The sequence below is a fragment of the Geospiza fortis genome, unplaced genomic scaffold (genome assembly GCF_000277835.1).
Source record: "Geospiza fortis unplaced genomic scaffold, GeoFor_1.0 scaffold111, whole genome shotgun sequence".
Lineage (NCBI taxonomy): Eukaryota > Metazoa > Chordata > Aves > Passeriformes > Thraupidae > Geospiza > Geospiza fortis.
Genome location: NW_005054321.1, coordinates 2,985,212 through 2,998,844, shown reverse-complemented (window position 1 = coordinate 2,998,844; position 13,633 = coordinate 2,985,212). Strand labels below are relative to the sequence as shown.

Below are 13,633 nucleotides of genomic sequence, written 5' to 3'. Positions count from 1 at the left end.
TATAATTGAAAATTGGCTTACTCCCATCTGTCTAGCCTGTGTGAGAATACAAGCATAGATCCTAACTTCTTTGTATGTAAAATACAATCATGTATATATGTATATGTGTGCATATAGACACACATACAAAAAAAATTGCTCTGCCTGCAGGACATGGTAAAATTAGACTATTGGTGTCAAAAGAATTCATTGCTACAAGTTGCTGTCAAAATAGCACCTATATGCAGAATCAGGACACTCTGGAGAATGGAGAGTGTTCAATCTGGATCCTTTTGACTCAGACGAGGTCAATGCCATTCACAGTGCCATGGGCTTGTCATTAGTACAATTTGCTAATAACAGGCGGGAGCTGTTGGGATTTGATATGTGGTTTTGGTGAATGATTTTGTGGTGGTTGATGTAATTGGGAAAAAAACCCAGAAGTGTCTATCAGCATTTTCGTTCAGAGAAGCATGGATCATTGCAGCTATGTGATTAATTGCCAAAATCTGGTCATATATTCCTCTCTCCGCACTTAACAATAACCACCAAGTGAGTCATTGTATCCCCCCATCCCTTTTTTAGTGCCTGCTTGATAAGGAAATATTTCTTTGGCATAGCTTGAATATTTTTTTGCTTTGTACAAACCTCTTGTGAACACAGTTATGCATGGCTTTGACCAAATCTGAATAGAAATCAGGGTCACAGAAGTACTGCAACAATGCTTTGGGTATCAAAATATTTAGTGTGAGTTTGTTCTTGGAAGTCCTGCACTGTTTATACAGAACTGGTTCATTATTGCGTAGGCAAAATTCCTTCCTTCCTTATCAGTCTCATTAGCACTCTCCCCACCATGCTCCCATGGTGGTTTCTCCTGAGGATGAGCAAAAAGGAGCCAGAGAGGAGGCTGACATGCACGGAGGGAGTCAGCTAACCTGGTGCTGAATGGTCTGGGTTGGGGATGATTTTATCCAGATGTGTCTCAACAGCTGTTTGCATTTTCACGCCCAGTTACTCTAGGACTCAACGCTAATTGAATTTTCTCTTTTCTGCCCTGTTCTTGTTAGGTATGATTACCGTGAAATGCTGCACAATGCCACTTTCTGTCTGGTTCCCCGTGGCCGCAGGCTTGGCTCTTTCAGGTTTTTGGAAGCCTTGCAGGTAAGAGCTGCAGTTTAAAACAGTGACTTCGCTGGCTGTGATTCAGTGTGCAATAGCAGGGAGGCGGGGAGGAGGGAAGTGTGTTTCATTTCCCTAGTGGACAGTAATCCACTTTGCAAAATCCTCTATTCATACTTCTGGAGCAATTGGCAGCTTCTTCCCAGGAGGGGCTGAGGCACTGAACTCATCTGAAGGGTGGATTGCTCTGTCTCCAGGAAGAGGGTTTCCCTGGATGTGGTGAGGCTGAGAGATTGGTTAAGAACAGTATTTTGTCAAGCTGTGAGACTTCCCCTGGGAGACACTGGCCTGTACATGTAAGCCCTGGGGCAGTAAAAATAGCTTTTTGTTTTCATTTAGCCAAAACAGACCTGCTTATGCATTGCCAGTTTTGAGATGGTGCTTGCTGAACATACAGAACATGGCCTGGAGGTGTTAAAGCTCCAGATGGAAGCTTCACATGAAAGTGGATATAAGCTGATCTCAGGGAGTTCATGTGCTGTCTGGGACAGCACCTGAATATCCTTCACCTTTTAAAAAATTGGTTAGTGGGCCCTTTTTTACTGTGGGCCAGCCACAGAAGGCAATACAAATGGGCTCTGGAGTCCCTCTGGCCAGGCAGCACAGTTGTCAAGCCTGACACCTGCCTACTCCACCTTCGGCCTGTCTGGTGGGGTTTTTTTTTGGCAAACATCAGCCTAATCCTGGATCTTCAGTCAGGCATAGAGAGCATTTTGTGAGGGGTTGCAGCTCCCCTGTGGGTCTGGCACCTGGATTTCCATGGGGGCTGGAGTGGAGAGAAGGAGGTGCTTGGTTTCAGTGAAATGGCAAATGAACACACCTTGCAGGGTCCTGCCTCCAGGAGTTGCTTTACCATTTGGAAAGTGTCACAGCATTGACAGTAAAGCTGTCAATGGATGACATCCCATCCCTTTTCATCATCAACCATACAATGTCCCAGCCACTGTTAGAGAGTGTTGTTTACTGCAGCGCTGAGCAGGATTCAGGTACCTAAGTGTAGGTATATTATGTCATTTTAGAAGCCCAGGGTACCCAGAAAACCCTTCTGGCTTTCTGCTGCTTCTCCAGAAGGACTCCAGTAGATCCTGTGTCATGTCTGACCACCTTTGATGGGTTTTTTTGGACGCCCTACATGCCCTGGACACATAGGTGTAATCACTGAACCCCACACCTGCAATCAAATTTGAAATCCAAGTTCTGGACTGTCACTTGCCTCTTTCCCCTAATAAAGAAAAGATTAATAGCCTGAAAAGTGCTGTTCTCTCTTCAGAGGAAGAAGTGGGACTGGCATATATGAGATGACAAGTCACTTCAGATCCTCCTGAAGAGCACTCCTCAGCTCTTCTCTTGTCTGGGCTCAAAGTCATGCAGCTTCTGTTAGATACATCATCTCAGGAAGGGAAAACAAGGAGTTTAGCTCACTGCACAGCACTTGTGGGCTCCTGGTCAGTGATAAAATGTAGGCAACTGAGGATTTTGCTATCAGTCTAGCAGCAGTATTCACCAATAATGATGTATTCCCAGTTTCTGTCTGGATGCAGGTGATGTTGAAAGTCCTAATCCACATTAGTGCAATGTTTTAAACATGAAAACACATTACTAAGTGTTTTTTAGTTGGCTTTTTTCATGCATTGATGTAATTCCTTACAAAAGATCACGGTTGTTTACACATAATAAGCACTGCTGTAATGTAGACTTGACCAGTCTAAGATGCTGTGCATGATGCATCTTACCAAGGAAGGTACAGCAGTCTGAAAGATTCCCCTTTATACCATCTTTTGGGAGGCTGAACCCTAGTCTGGACCAAACTCAGAACACTTAAGCTTGGTTTGATCCAAAGGAAACTGAACCAGAGCACAGGTTTGATAAAAATCTTCTGATACTAGGTTATTTCGTCTCATCAGAAGGTGTTTGGTTTGGATCTTATGTTGTGATTGAGCTGACCAGAACATAGTGGTGATAATTTGTTTATGGAAATACTGACCTATTTGCTAAGTATTCACAAACTGCCAGTGCAGAAGAACTTGTAAAACTCGCAAAAGTTTAATTAGTTTACACAGATCATACTGACAAGAAATAGATACTGAATGTGTATGTTTTGGGTTTTTTTTGTTTTAGGACATAGAACAATTCTTATTTTTGTAGACAAGTGATGACAGATGAGTTGTATTTGTGTAGTTGCTTCTATTTGGAGAGTTGATACCAAACAGGGTAGAGAATTTACTCCTTCATGGGAAAGGTGGTGAGGAGTTAAATACGATCTGTATTTTCTGTAGGGTTGTCAGTAACCTACTATAAAAGCTAGGGAAGTTGCTCCTTGCTGAAAAAAAGCAGCAAGGAAGGCCATAATTTTGTATTAAATTCTCCAGTGTTCCATCTGCTGCACTGAACAGTTCTGCCCTTGTCTGGCAGTGTAAGCACCAGATTGCAAATGCCACTGTCCGTGCAAACCCCACCTTTCAGTGCATACGAATAAGTTCAAAATGGAATATTATCAACACTTGGGCTGCCCTGCTGTGGCTTCTGGTGTTTTTGCCATGTTGCCTCATCTGAGCTGGTGCAGAGAAGGGGTCAGGGTGTTGGTGGAGAGCTGGGACTGCTGCTGACAGTGACTGTGCCTCTGTGCCCACAGGCCGCCTGCGTCCCGGTCATGCTCAGCAATGGATGGGAGCTGCCGTTCTCAGAAGTGATCGATTGGAACCAAGCTGCCATCATCGGCGATGAGAGATTGTTATTACAGGTAAGGAACAGACCATGGCCTTCACTTGATTATTGCTGCCACCATCTCAATGGACAGGAAAGATGAATCCAAAAGGTCAGGGTTGTAAAATTTTTTTTTATCATGAAGGGATTGTCTGTGTCAGGCTGGCTGTGAGCTCATTTAATATGACATCATTCATTATTTGACCTGAAGGTCACTGCAACCACCAGGCCACATTCTTAAGTGCAGAAGACTTTTATTTTTGTGAAGAGCATGAAATATTTCTGGTGTGAATGCCAATCTGAGGTAGACCTGTCCAGGTACTGTGATGAAAGGGGAAAACATTTGAGGATTCTGCCCCAGTCCTTAAAAAATAATTTATCCTCAGGGGTATCCTCAGGAAAGCAGGTATTTTCTCAGGCAGGAGTTACCATCTAACAGTTTGATGGGAAGCAGAATCTGTCCCTTTTCAGATGAGTGGACTATGTAGCATTGCCTTCTGAAGCAGTGTTCCTGTCACTTATAGTTAATCTTGAGGTCATAGAACAAAAATGGGCTGAGAAGTTACAAATTCCCTGCTACTTTCATCATCTACTTTGGTTTTAAATGCACTATGGTTGTTTTGGTTTTTTCAGCTATTTTAGTGGGTATTACAGTCCAAATATATTCTGTAAATTCTGCAGAGAAGCTCATGTTAGGAGAAGTTCTTGAGAAATTGTTTTTTCCAAAGTGCCATTGTCCAGCGTAAGGCTGAGATCCACAAGATCTGGAATAAGCACAAAGTAGCCTCTAAGACTGATTTTTTTTTTTCTTTTTTTTGATCCTTGAATTTAGTGTCCTCCACAGAGAGAAACCCTCAAAGCTACAAGTGTGGTGGCACCCCAAAACAAAGTATCTTTGCAGTGTCATCACATGGCTGTCTACTTGTCTGAGGAAGTAAATATTTGTGAAGAGATTGCCTAGCAAGCCTTGCATGGAGTGCCTATTCTACTTAATGTCATACAAGCTGCAAATATAAAAGGGCCATTTGATTTTTGCTTCTGTGGACAGCACATTTTTTCTGAGCAAAATTATGTCTCTCTTTAAATAATAATAATTTGCTGATCTTCATGTTTTCCGGTAACGTGCCATTCGTTCACTTCACACAGCTGCTTCCATATTGAACAGCTACTGCTCTGTTATTAACAGTGTTTTTAAAGAGCTGGCAGAGGGCCTGAATGTCTGCTCTGGGAAATGTTTTTGTTATGTTATAGTTTTTCATTTCCTGTTTGAGAGCAACTCGGATGTTTTTATTTGCATATTCTCCTCATCATAGTGCTGGGAGCTTTTCTGCATTTATTTGTGCAGGGTGGTTTTTCCCTCCCCCCTACTCATTGCTGAAATGACCTTTTATTAAAGTTCTAATAATTCCACTGTAATCATGCTGGATTAGTATTAATACATCATTTTCCCCACCTGTCTTTCTGGACAAGTAGATTAATAGGCAAATGCATTTAAAATGGGAGCTCTGATTTTTCTTTCCAGCTGTTGTAACAGAGCCTCCATCAAGGCTCTTTTTAACCTTGACAGTGTGTTTGCTGGCACTCAGGAGTATGGTATGGTGTGTAAAATCATAACTTCGTGCAGTAACCTTCATAGTCAGAGCAGCATTCCCTTTCATAAGGTGTAGTGGGGATTGAGTATTGATTTTATGGGTGGGTTACACACGTGTGCATACACACTGCACAGGGTTGCACATATTGCAATTAAACCTTTATTGAGAAAATGCTGTATTGCCACTAAGAAGTGACTTAAATCTTGTCTTTGCTACTAGTAATATTTCTGAGTGTGATTAATACACATCTGTGCAGCCAGTACAGGTAATGTTTATTATCCTTCTGCTTATTGGAGCACATAATGAATAGTGATGTGATCTCTCAGACATGTGCCAATACATGTTTTCAGGTTCTGTCTTTACTTTTGCAGGGAGTATTTTACCTAAAGACCTGTGTTTTACTTAAAGGGCCTATAGGGGAGGGAAATACAGCAGCATCTTGGACAATCTGACAATTTTCTTCTGCTCCACCTTGCTGCAGTGCTAACTCTCTCATAAGCCCAAAGTCTGTATTATATTAGCAATGTCTCTAAGAGGATGGTCTAAGAGTTAAGGGCTGAGAGAGCACATACTGGCCCATCTGACACTGCAGCCAGTGGAATCATGGGCAAAGTGTCCAGACCTGGTTGCAAACTCTGCAAGTAAAGAATTTGGTGGTTCTTGTGAAAAATTTTTACATGTAAATTTTTAAAGTTGCAAATTTTCTTCAGGAAAGAGGTTTAATGGGAAATCGTTTGATTTCGGAACACATGAAAGCAAATAATGATCACCAGCTTTTCTCAGAATATTTTAGGAATAAGCAGAGTGTGTTTTGGTCAGGAAAGGGGTGAATGTGGTGGGATGCAGGCAAGCTTCAAAATAAGCTGGAATGCACAAGGACCAAATACACAGCCCAGGTATTTGCTTTTAAAACTAATGACTCAGGTAAAAGATTTATGAGAAATCAGTGTCTGAGAACAAGTTGGCATAATTTAGTGGTTGAACTCGATGAGCTTAGAGGTCTTTTCCATCTTAAACAATTCTGTGATTCCAGTTAGAAATCACAAAAGTGATTGAGTGATTGTGTGTGCGTGAAAATAACTGTTCATTTCTAGAAAAAGATGAGCACAAAGCAGCGACATAGTCTAAATGCCTTTCTAGTGCTGTGACTAGCCCTCATCACTGAAGCAAATTTCAGTAAATCCCCTTGATAATGTCACTTTGCATCATCCAAGTTGTACTGGAGGCCTTGGTCAATGTCCTAAGTTAAATAATGGCATATACACACCTTAGTTTTGAGAAGGACATAGGGATGGTGAGAGATGTAGACACGAAGCCCGTCCCTTCTGATCTAGTGAGCAGTTACATTTTTTAATGGAAAAGTGCTGCAGCAGGACAATTTAGGGTTTATTTATAAGGCAACTTATACAACAATTAATGTGTAGATTATGGAAAGAGAGAAAAAAAAAGCACTGTTTTCCCTTGTGAATAACAGATGTTGTGGAAGATGTTATTCTTTCCACCTAAGGTAATTATTAAAATGCAATTTGATCCATGGGCTCCCAAAAAGTGGAGTCTTACTTAAGGTGTTGCTGTGTTTTCCTTAGGACACTTAGTGCTGCCATGCTGTGGTAAATGCAATTCCACATCCCATTAATATACTTGGAATGTGGGGATTATTGTTGAACTCTCAGCCCCTGCAGGTACTAGGCTGTTAAAATTCTAGTCCATGAAGAGTTTTGTGGGATGAAAAGCATGAGGGCTGCGTGGAGGAGTTCCTTACTGTGCCACACCACTCATAACCATAAAACAATCAAAAACTAAAAGAAAGCAGATTAAAAAAATTAATATAGTCAATATCAGAGGTTATAAAGGGTTGTGTCTCATTTGTTTTACATCAAGGCTTTAACTGTTGACACACATCTCCATTGGACTCAAGTGCTGAAGCTGTACAACCTGCTAATGGAGAGAGGGCTTGTCAGCAGCATATTAATTTGATGAGATTTTGTTGTTTCTAAAGCTTCTGACTATATTACATCTTGTATTACAGATTCCTTCTACAATCAGGTCTATCCATCAGGATAAAATCCTAGCACTTAGACAGCAGACACAGTTCTTGTGGGAGGCTTATTTTTCTTCAGTTGAGAAGATTGTACTGACTACACTAGAGGTAAGTAAAAATTGTCTGAGACCTTGCCAAGCAGTGAGATTTCCGTACCTGTCCAACTGCTCCTGTCCTCAGCTGGCTTCAGACCTTGGTTTTCATGACATGCAATTGGTCACTGGGAAAAAGGCTCAGCATCTTGATGAGTTTTCTCCCCTAAGGAAATACTTTCTTCATCATTGGAATCCACATTAGAAAACTGACACAGTGAAAAATGGGAGCTACCCAACACATGGAAAAGTTGTCATGTGTGATCTTGACTTTGCAAGGCTTTATGGCTTATGAATCACTGTCCTTGTCATTGGTAGTAAATGTGTTTCTTAAGAAACCTTTCTGGAATTCTTTTTGGAAATAATGCTACTGTAGAGCTCCTTCTTGACCATTCCTTAACATTTTGAGGCCTCGTGATGGGGGTATTGATCTGGCTCAAGAAAAAGGAGGGGTTGTAAGTGCTATGTGTTATCTTCACACACAGGAGAAGGGAAAGGCCTGATCATTCTTATAAATTATTAATAGATAATCATAATTAGACTGCTATTAAAAGAGGAGACAGATGATCTCAAATGTGGAGAGAATCCTTTCTGAAATGAAAGACAGGGGAAAGATGAAAGGCTCTTCAGAAGTAGGGCCCAGGCTGCAATTTCAAAAGCAGGTTTCTTTTCTGTTTTGCAATTTTTCACATAAATTTTTGACACATTTGTACCACTGAAAGAGGCTCACTTTGTAGGTGCAAATGCATTCGTCTTATGCTAATGCTTCTGCAATTGCACCTGTCTTTGTGCACAGTTGAGATGCACAGTTGTTAAGGCTCCACATTTCCTGCTGTACCTTCTTCTCCCTGAAAACTGCAAATGAGTGCCCGTGGCTGATCAATCTCCAGCTGCTGCAAGGCAGTCCCTTAGGTTTTTCCATGCCAGTGAAGAAAACCAGCCAGGGAACATTTGCAGAGCTCCTGGCATAGCCATCCTCACAATGCTCCCATTGCCCTCAGAAGTCAGATGTCTTCATCTGTTCCTGTTAGCAACTGCTCTTCATCCTCAAACTCCTCATGAGCACGGATGAGGTAATGATAATTACCACAGCCCACACCAGGATCAGACTCACAAAGGTGGAAGACCATGTGCCATTGCTCACAGTTCAATTCACCCTTACAAGAAGTGCTCCCAGGGTCCATCAGGTGCCTCAGGCATCCTCTGCCTTCCCTGCATGTGCCCTGTTATTGTTAGGGGTTGCTGAAAGGACAGGGGCACATGGCTGTCCCCACTGCCCCTCTCCTGCCTGTGCTGGCTCTGAACTCCAGGGCACACAACCTGCAGCTCCCACAGCCTTGGTGTCCATCACATCAAGTTCCAGTGCTCACACATGGGTCTTTGATGCTGCTTTGGGGCACATTGGCCCATGTGGTTTCAGGAGCCCAAGGGACAGCAAAACCTCTAAAGCTGAAGCAGATGGGTAACCAGCAAGCTGGAGTTTCTGCTCAGACCAGAAAAAACAAAGTGAAGACAAAAGTCTTCCCAGAAGATTCAGTTTAATGAAACCAATTAATGTATGCCTGGTGTTGATGTTCTGGGTTTTTTCATCTGTTTGGGAGACTGATTTTGGTTTGAGATTTTGTTGTTGTTGTTGTTGTTTTTTAATTCAGGACTCTTAAGCTTTTGAGACAGCTAAGAGGGATTCTTTTGTTTTCACTCATTTCACATTTCAACTTGCCTAAGTCCCATGTTAACTTTCCTTAGGAAAGGATTAATACAGTTGAGAGTGACTTTTGTTGTCTGAAACCTGCAAGCAAGCAGTATATCCTCTTCTTAAAATCTAATGCCTGGAAGTAAATTCCTAGCAGGATTTTTTTTTTGGTATGTGGATGTGATCCATCTTCTGTTGTAGTACTGTTGTGTCAGAGTGCTCTGATTCTAGATATCATCAGAATAATCACTTGCCCACTAACTGCAGTGCCAGTGTATGTCCCTGTCTGAGGATATCAGCACAGAAAAAGTCTTCACCAAATCAGATGTCTGCAAGGACATCACAGCCCTTTATTCTGCACACCTCTGGAGACTTTAAATCACATTTTAAGTTCCTTAAATCACATTTTAAGCTCCTTGGTGACTGTTGTGGCTCAACCCCAGCCAGCAGCCAAGCCCCAGGCAGCCACTCATTCACTCTCCCATCAGTGGGGTCAGGGAGGGAGCTGGAAGGGTAAAAGCCAGAAAACTCATGAGTTGAGATAAATACAGTTTAATAGGGGAAGCAAAAGCTACATAAAAAAATGAAGCAAAGCAGGGAATTAAGTCACTGCTTCCCACTGGCAGGCAGGTGTTCAGCCAGCTCCAGGAGAGCAGGGCACCATCACATGTAATGGTGACTGGAGGAAACAAACACCATCACTCCAAATGTCTTCCTCTTCCTCCTTCTTCCCATCACTTTATATCCTGAGCATGATGTCATTTGGTCTGGAATTTCCCTTAGGCCAGTTTGGGTCACCCATGCTGGCTGTGTCTCCTCCCAGCCTCCCAGGCACCCCCAATTTCCTCGACACCGTGGCCGTATGAGAAGTGGAAAAGGCCCTGGCTCTGTGCAAGCCCTGCTCAGCAATAACAAAAGCATCTCTAGAGTGTCAACCCTGTGTTTAGCACAAATCCAAACCACAGCCCCACTGTGAAGAAAATGAACTATACCCCAGCACAGTGGCCTAAGCCACCAGCTGATAGCCCAAAATAAGATGTTTGAATCATTTGGCCAGCAACACCCCCTGTGGCAGGCACAAGGAGCTGCCCAGTATTTTGGACAAGGTGTGGGTTTGGCAGTGATGCTCACCAATGTCAGCTGCAGGCTGGTGAGGGGGAGCTCTGGCAGTGCAGCAGTGGCTGCTGCAGGCACCATCAGATGCATGCTCCAGCATATCTGCACATCTTCAGCTTCATCTTCTCTTGAAGCAAACCCAAAACATCCCTGCACAGCATTCCCAGTCCTCCACTCAGGAAGAAGAGGGGAGAGGGACAGCACAAAGTACAGAAAATAAATGCTGGATGCTTGGCTAGGGCCTGTTGAAAAGCAGCAATGATTAGGGCAATATGTGAACTTTTTGAAGTGTGAGGATGAGGGAGACAAAAATATTGGGCTATTAATGCATTCCAAAAAAGAAGGAGATCTTGCCAGAGATCCTAACCCCTTTCTTCTCTTAGTAAACTTCCTGTCATGCCTCATCATTGGAGAGACCAGGTAGATAGCTGTCTCTGCAATATGTGCAACACTGTACGCTCTACATTTTTATTCCTTGTGTCCTCCATGTTATTTTTTTTTACACGTTTTAGTTCTCTTTCTGCCAGGTTTTCCCCCTCTGTCCTAACAGACAGCTAGGTTTCCTATGTAGGCCCAGGAGAGTGATGAATTAGTGCTGCATTTTTTCCTGTGGTGCACCACCTCAGCAGCTCCCCAGGAGGATGCAGGAGCACTCAGGTGAGGTTTGGGAGGCTGAGGGGCTCCCAGGCAGCCAGAGCTGCTGTGGCACCGGGGCCCTGCCGCGCTGGAGCTGCGCTGGCTCCGGGTGCGGAACATGAGCCTCGTGTTTGCCCTGCAGCCTTGCTGGCTGCCAGTGCCCCAGAAAACTCCACTGCCTGGGCAAACCTCCTGGCCAGGCAAATTTACAGACTTCTACTTGTCCAGTTCTGCCCCAGTTCTCAGACAGCAAGAGGGAGGAGCTGCAGTATTTATGCTTTGTGGTAAACACTCAAGAATAAATACTTTCCAGGTTCTCTCTTATTTAGTGGATAAACAACAGTCATTGTCTGTGTTTTTTCCTGTCCCCACTGCCATGTGGGAGATCTGACAACTGATACCCTAACTTCTCAACTAGAAATATTCACATACATTCTTGTCAGTGATGGCATTACAGTCTTAAGTCTCTTACTCCAAAACAAAAAGTAAAATTAACTTACTCATGTGAGTGAATTACTGCATATTAGCTATGGTAATTGGCTGTAGGCAAAATTCAGAAAAGCATGCATTTAACATCTGCCCCAGTTTAGCAGTACATGTATTGCCACCAGCAGTGGATTGTCTAACACAATGTAACTGTAGTTTTAATCTTTTCTTGTCATGGCAATCAAAAATTCCAGGAAAATGGCTGCTTGTGGCAATACTTATTTATATATTGACCAAATGTCCCAGAACTTAGGAGCTTACAGAAATTTTAGCTTGCTTAGAGTGCAGCAGCTGCTTTTGTTCTTCTTGTGGTGGTTCTTTTTGCTTGTTTTTTGGTTTTCCTACACTTCAGTCCAGGTTCAGAGATACAAAGTTTCACCCAGATACATCTGTGTTAAGGCCAGAGACATTGGGTTTGAACAACCAACATGTTCTTGGCACTCAAGCCCTGTGCACTGCATAAACTGCCAGTTACATAGAAACCTCCTTGGAACATAACAAAAGATGAGCTTCAGAAGGCAGGGCATTCTTGCTTAGCCACCCTGGGGGAAAATTCATCCTTCACCACCCACTGGCCCTTTGCAGCATTCCATCTCCAGACCTGCTAATTTCTAGTGCTCCAAGGGAAAGCAAATCTGTAAGAATATGTGGCTCAAGAGTGTATTGCACTTAGAAAGTTGCATCTTCTTTGGAGGCTGAATTTGTCCTATTAGAGATTCCCACCACTGAATCTTGCTTTCGCAGGAAGTTTAAAGGATTTCCCATCAGTGTAAGAACCACTCTTGTTCCTGCAATCAGGCATCCCATGTGAAGCAACTGGAATTTCATAAATACACACTAATTGTGTGGCCTGGTATCGTTTTTTCTTTTTGTGCTTGTGGTATTCTAGGTGATAAAGTCGATGACATAGCAATCTGTTCTGACCTCAGAAATCTAAGAATCTCTGGTTTTGGCTCCCTATAGAGTCAGGCAGTAGTTGGGAAAAGATCATCTGTTTCATCCAACGAGGAACTGTTACAGAGCTGAGACGTGGAATCAGTGATGCATCTGAATGCTAATATCTCTTTATAATTAAGAAAAAAATAATAATTAGTGCAGCCTGATTTGCTGAAAGTCTTTTTGGTTTTGAATACTCTCCTTATCTCCTAATATTATCTGGCTTTTTAATGCCATCTTCAAATAATTGTCTTGTGTGAGTTCTGGATAGTAAAGCTGACAATGAACTAATCAGGCTTACAACTGCTAAGATACTCAAATAGACAAAATATTTGACTTGAATTATAAAAAGCACTAAATTGTATGGTCCCCATGTCCAGAGAGACTAATCAGGTGCTCTAAAACCTATGGCACAAAGCCTGAGCTGCTGAAGTGGTGTCAGTGAGCAGGTTCTGAGTCCTTTTAAGAGAGATCAAGGAGGAGTGTCTAGTAATTTGTGTGTCTCAGCTTTTTGCAGAATGGGTGATGATTCCAGTCAGCTGAAGTCCCTGAAGCTTCTACCAGTGACTATGACAGTCTATTTAAAAATCATTACTTCTCTTGTTTTCCAGATTATTCAGGACAGAATATTTAAGCACATATCACGTAACAGCTTAATATGGAACAAACATCCTGGAGGGTTATTTGTACTGCCACAATATTCCTCATATCTGGGAGATTTTCCTTACTACTATGCTAATCTTGGTGAGTGAATCCTTGCTATAATGTAGTAACATCTGGAATTTCTAGTGGAATTTTGAAGTTTTGTCTTTGAGTAGCATGTGCCAAGTGACTTATCATTCATTTCTAGTTAATGATGCCTTTCATTTATCCTATCTCAGTCTTCACTGCCCACTGTAGGCTGTAACATCTCTGACTCATCAGCATGCATCATGTGCCTCTTGCTTGCAGAGATTGTTAAAAAAAAAAAGTATGTTCCCTCATACTTTTCAGTTGCTGGTAATTAATGCCTGAGTTGCTGACCCATTCATGGCCTGAGGGGACATAAGGGAATCGCTTTTTCCTTTCTTTGTTTATGTCTGCTTGGCAAATTGGGAAAGTGGTAATTTACCCATGACACTTTTTATTGGAGTGCACACTTGGTATGGATTTACTCTGCATACTATGTGTCTTCATATGA

The 13,633-nt window shown here is 42.5% G+C and overlaps 1 protein-coding gene across 1 annotated transcript in view; it reads left to right on the top strand.

Annotated features, from left to right (window-relative positions):
• Positions 1-1,046: 1,046 nt before the first annotated feature.
• Positions 1,047-13,633, top strand: part of LOC102043948 (exostosin-1) — a 30,458-nt gene continuing 17,871 nt past the window's right edge. The window contains exons 1-4 of the mRNA XM_031056726.1: positions 1,047-1,140; positions 3,791-3,898; positions 7,483-7,602; positions 13,065-13,197. Coding sequence (XP_030912586.1) covers positions 1,063-1,140; positions 3,791-3,898; positions 7,483-7,602; positions 13,065-13,197 — 439 coding nt within the window. The 5' untranslated portion in view covers positions 1,047-1,062. The remainder of the gene's footprint in view (positions 1,141-3,790; positions 3,899-7,482; positions 7,603-13,064; positions 13,198-13,633) is intronic.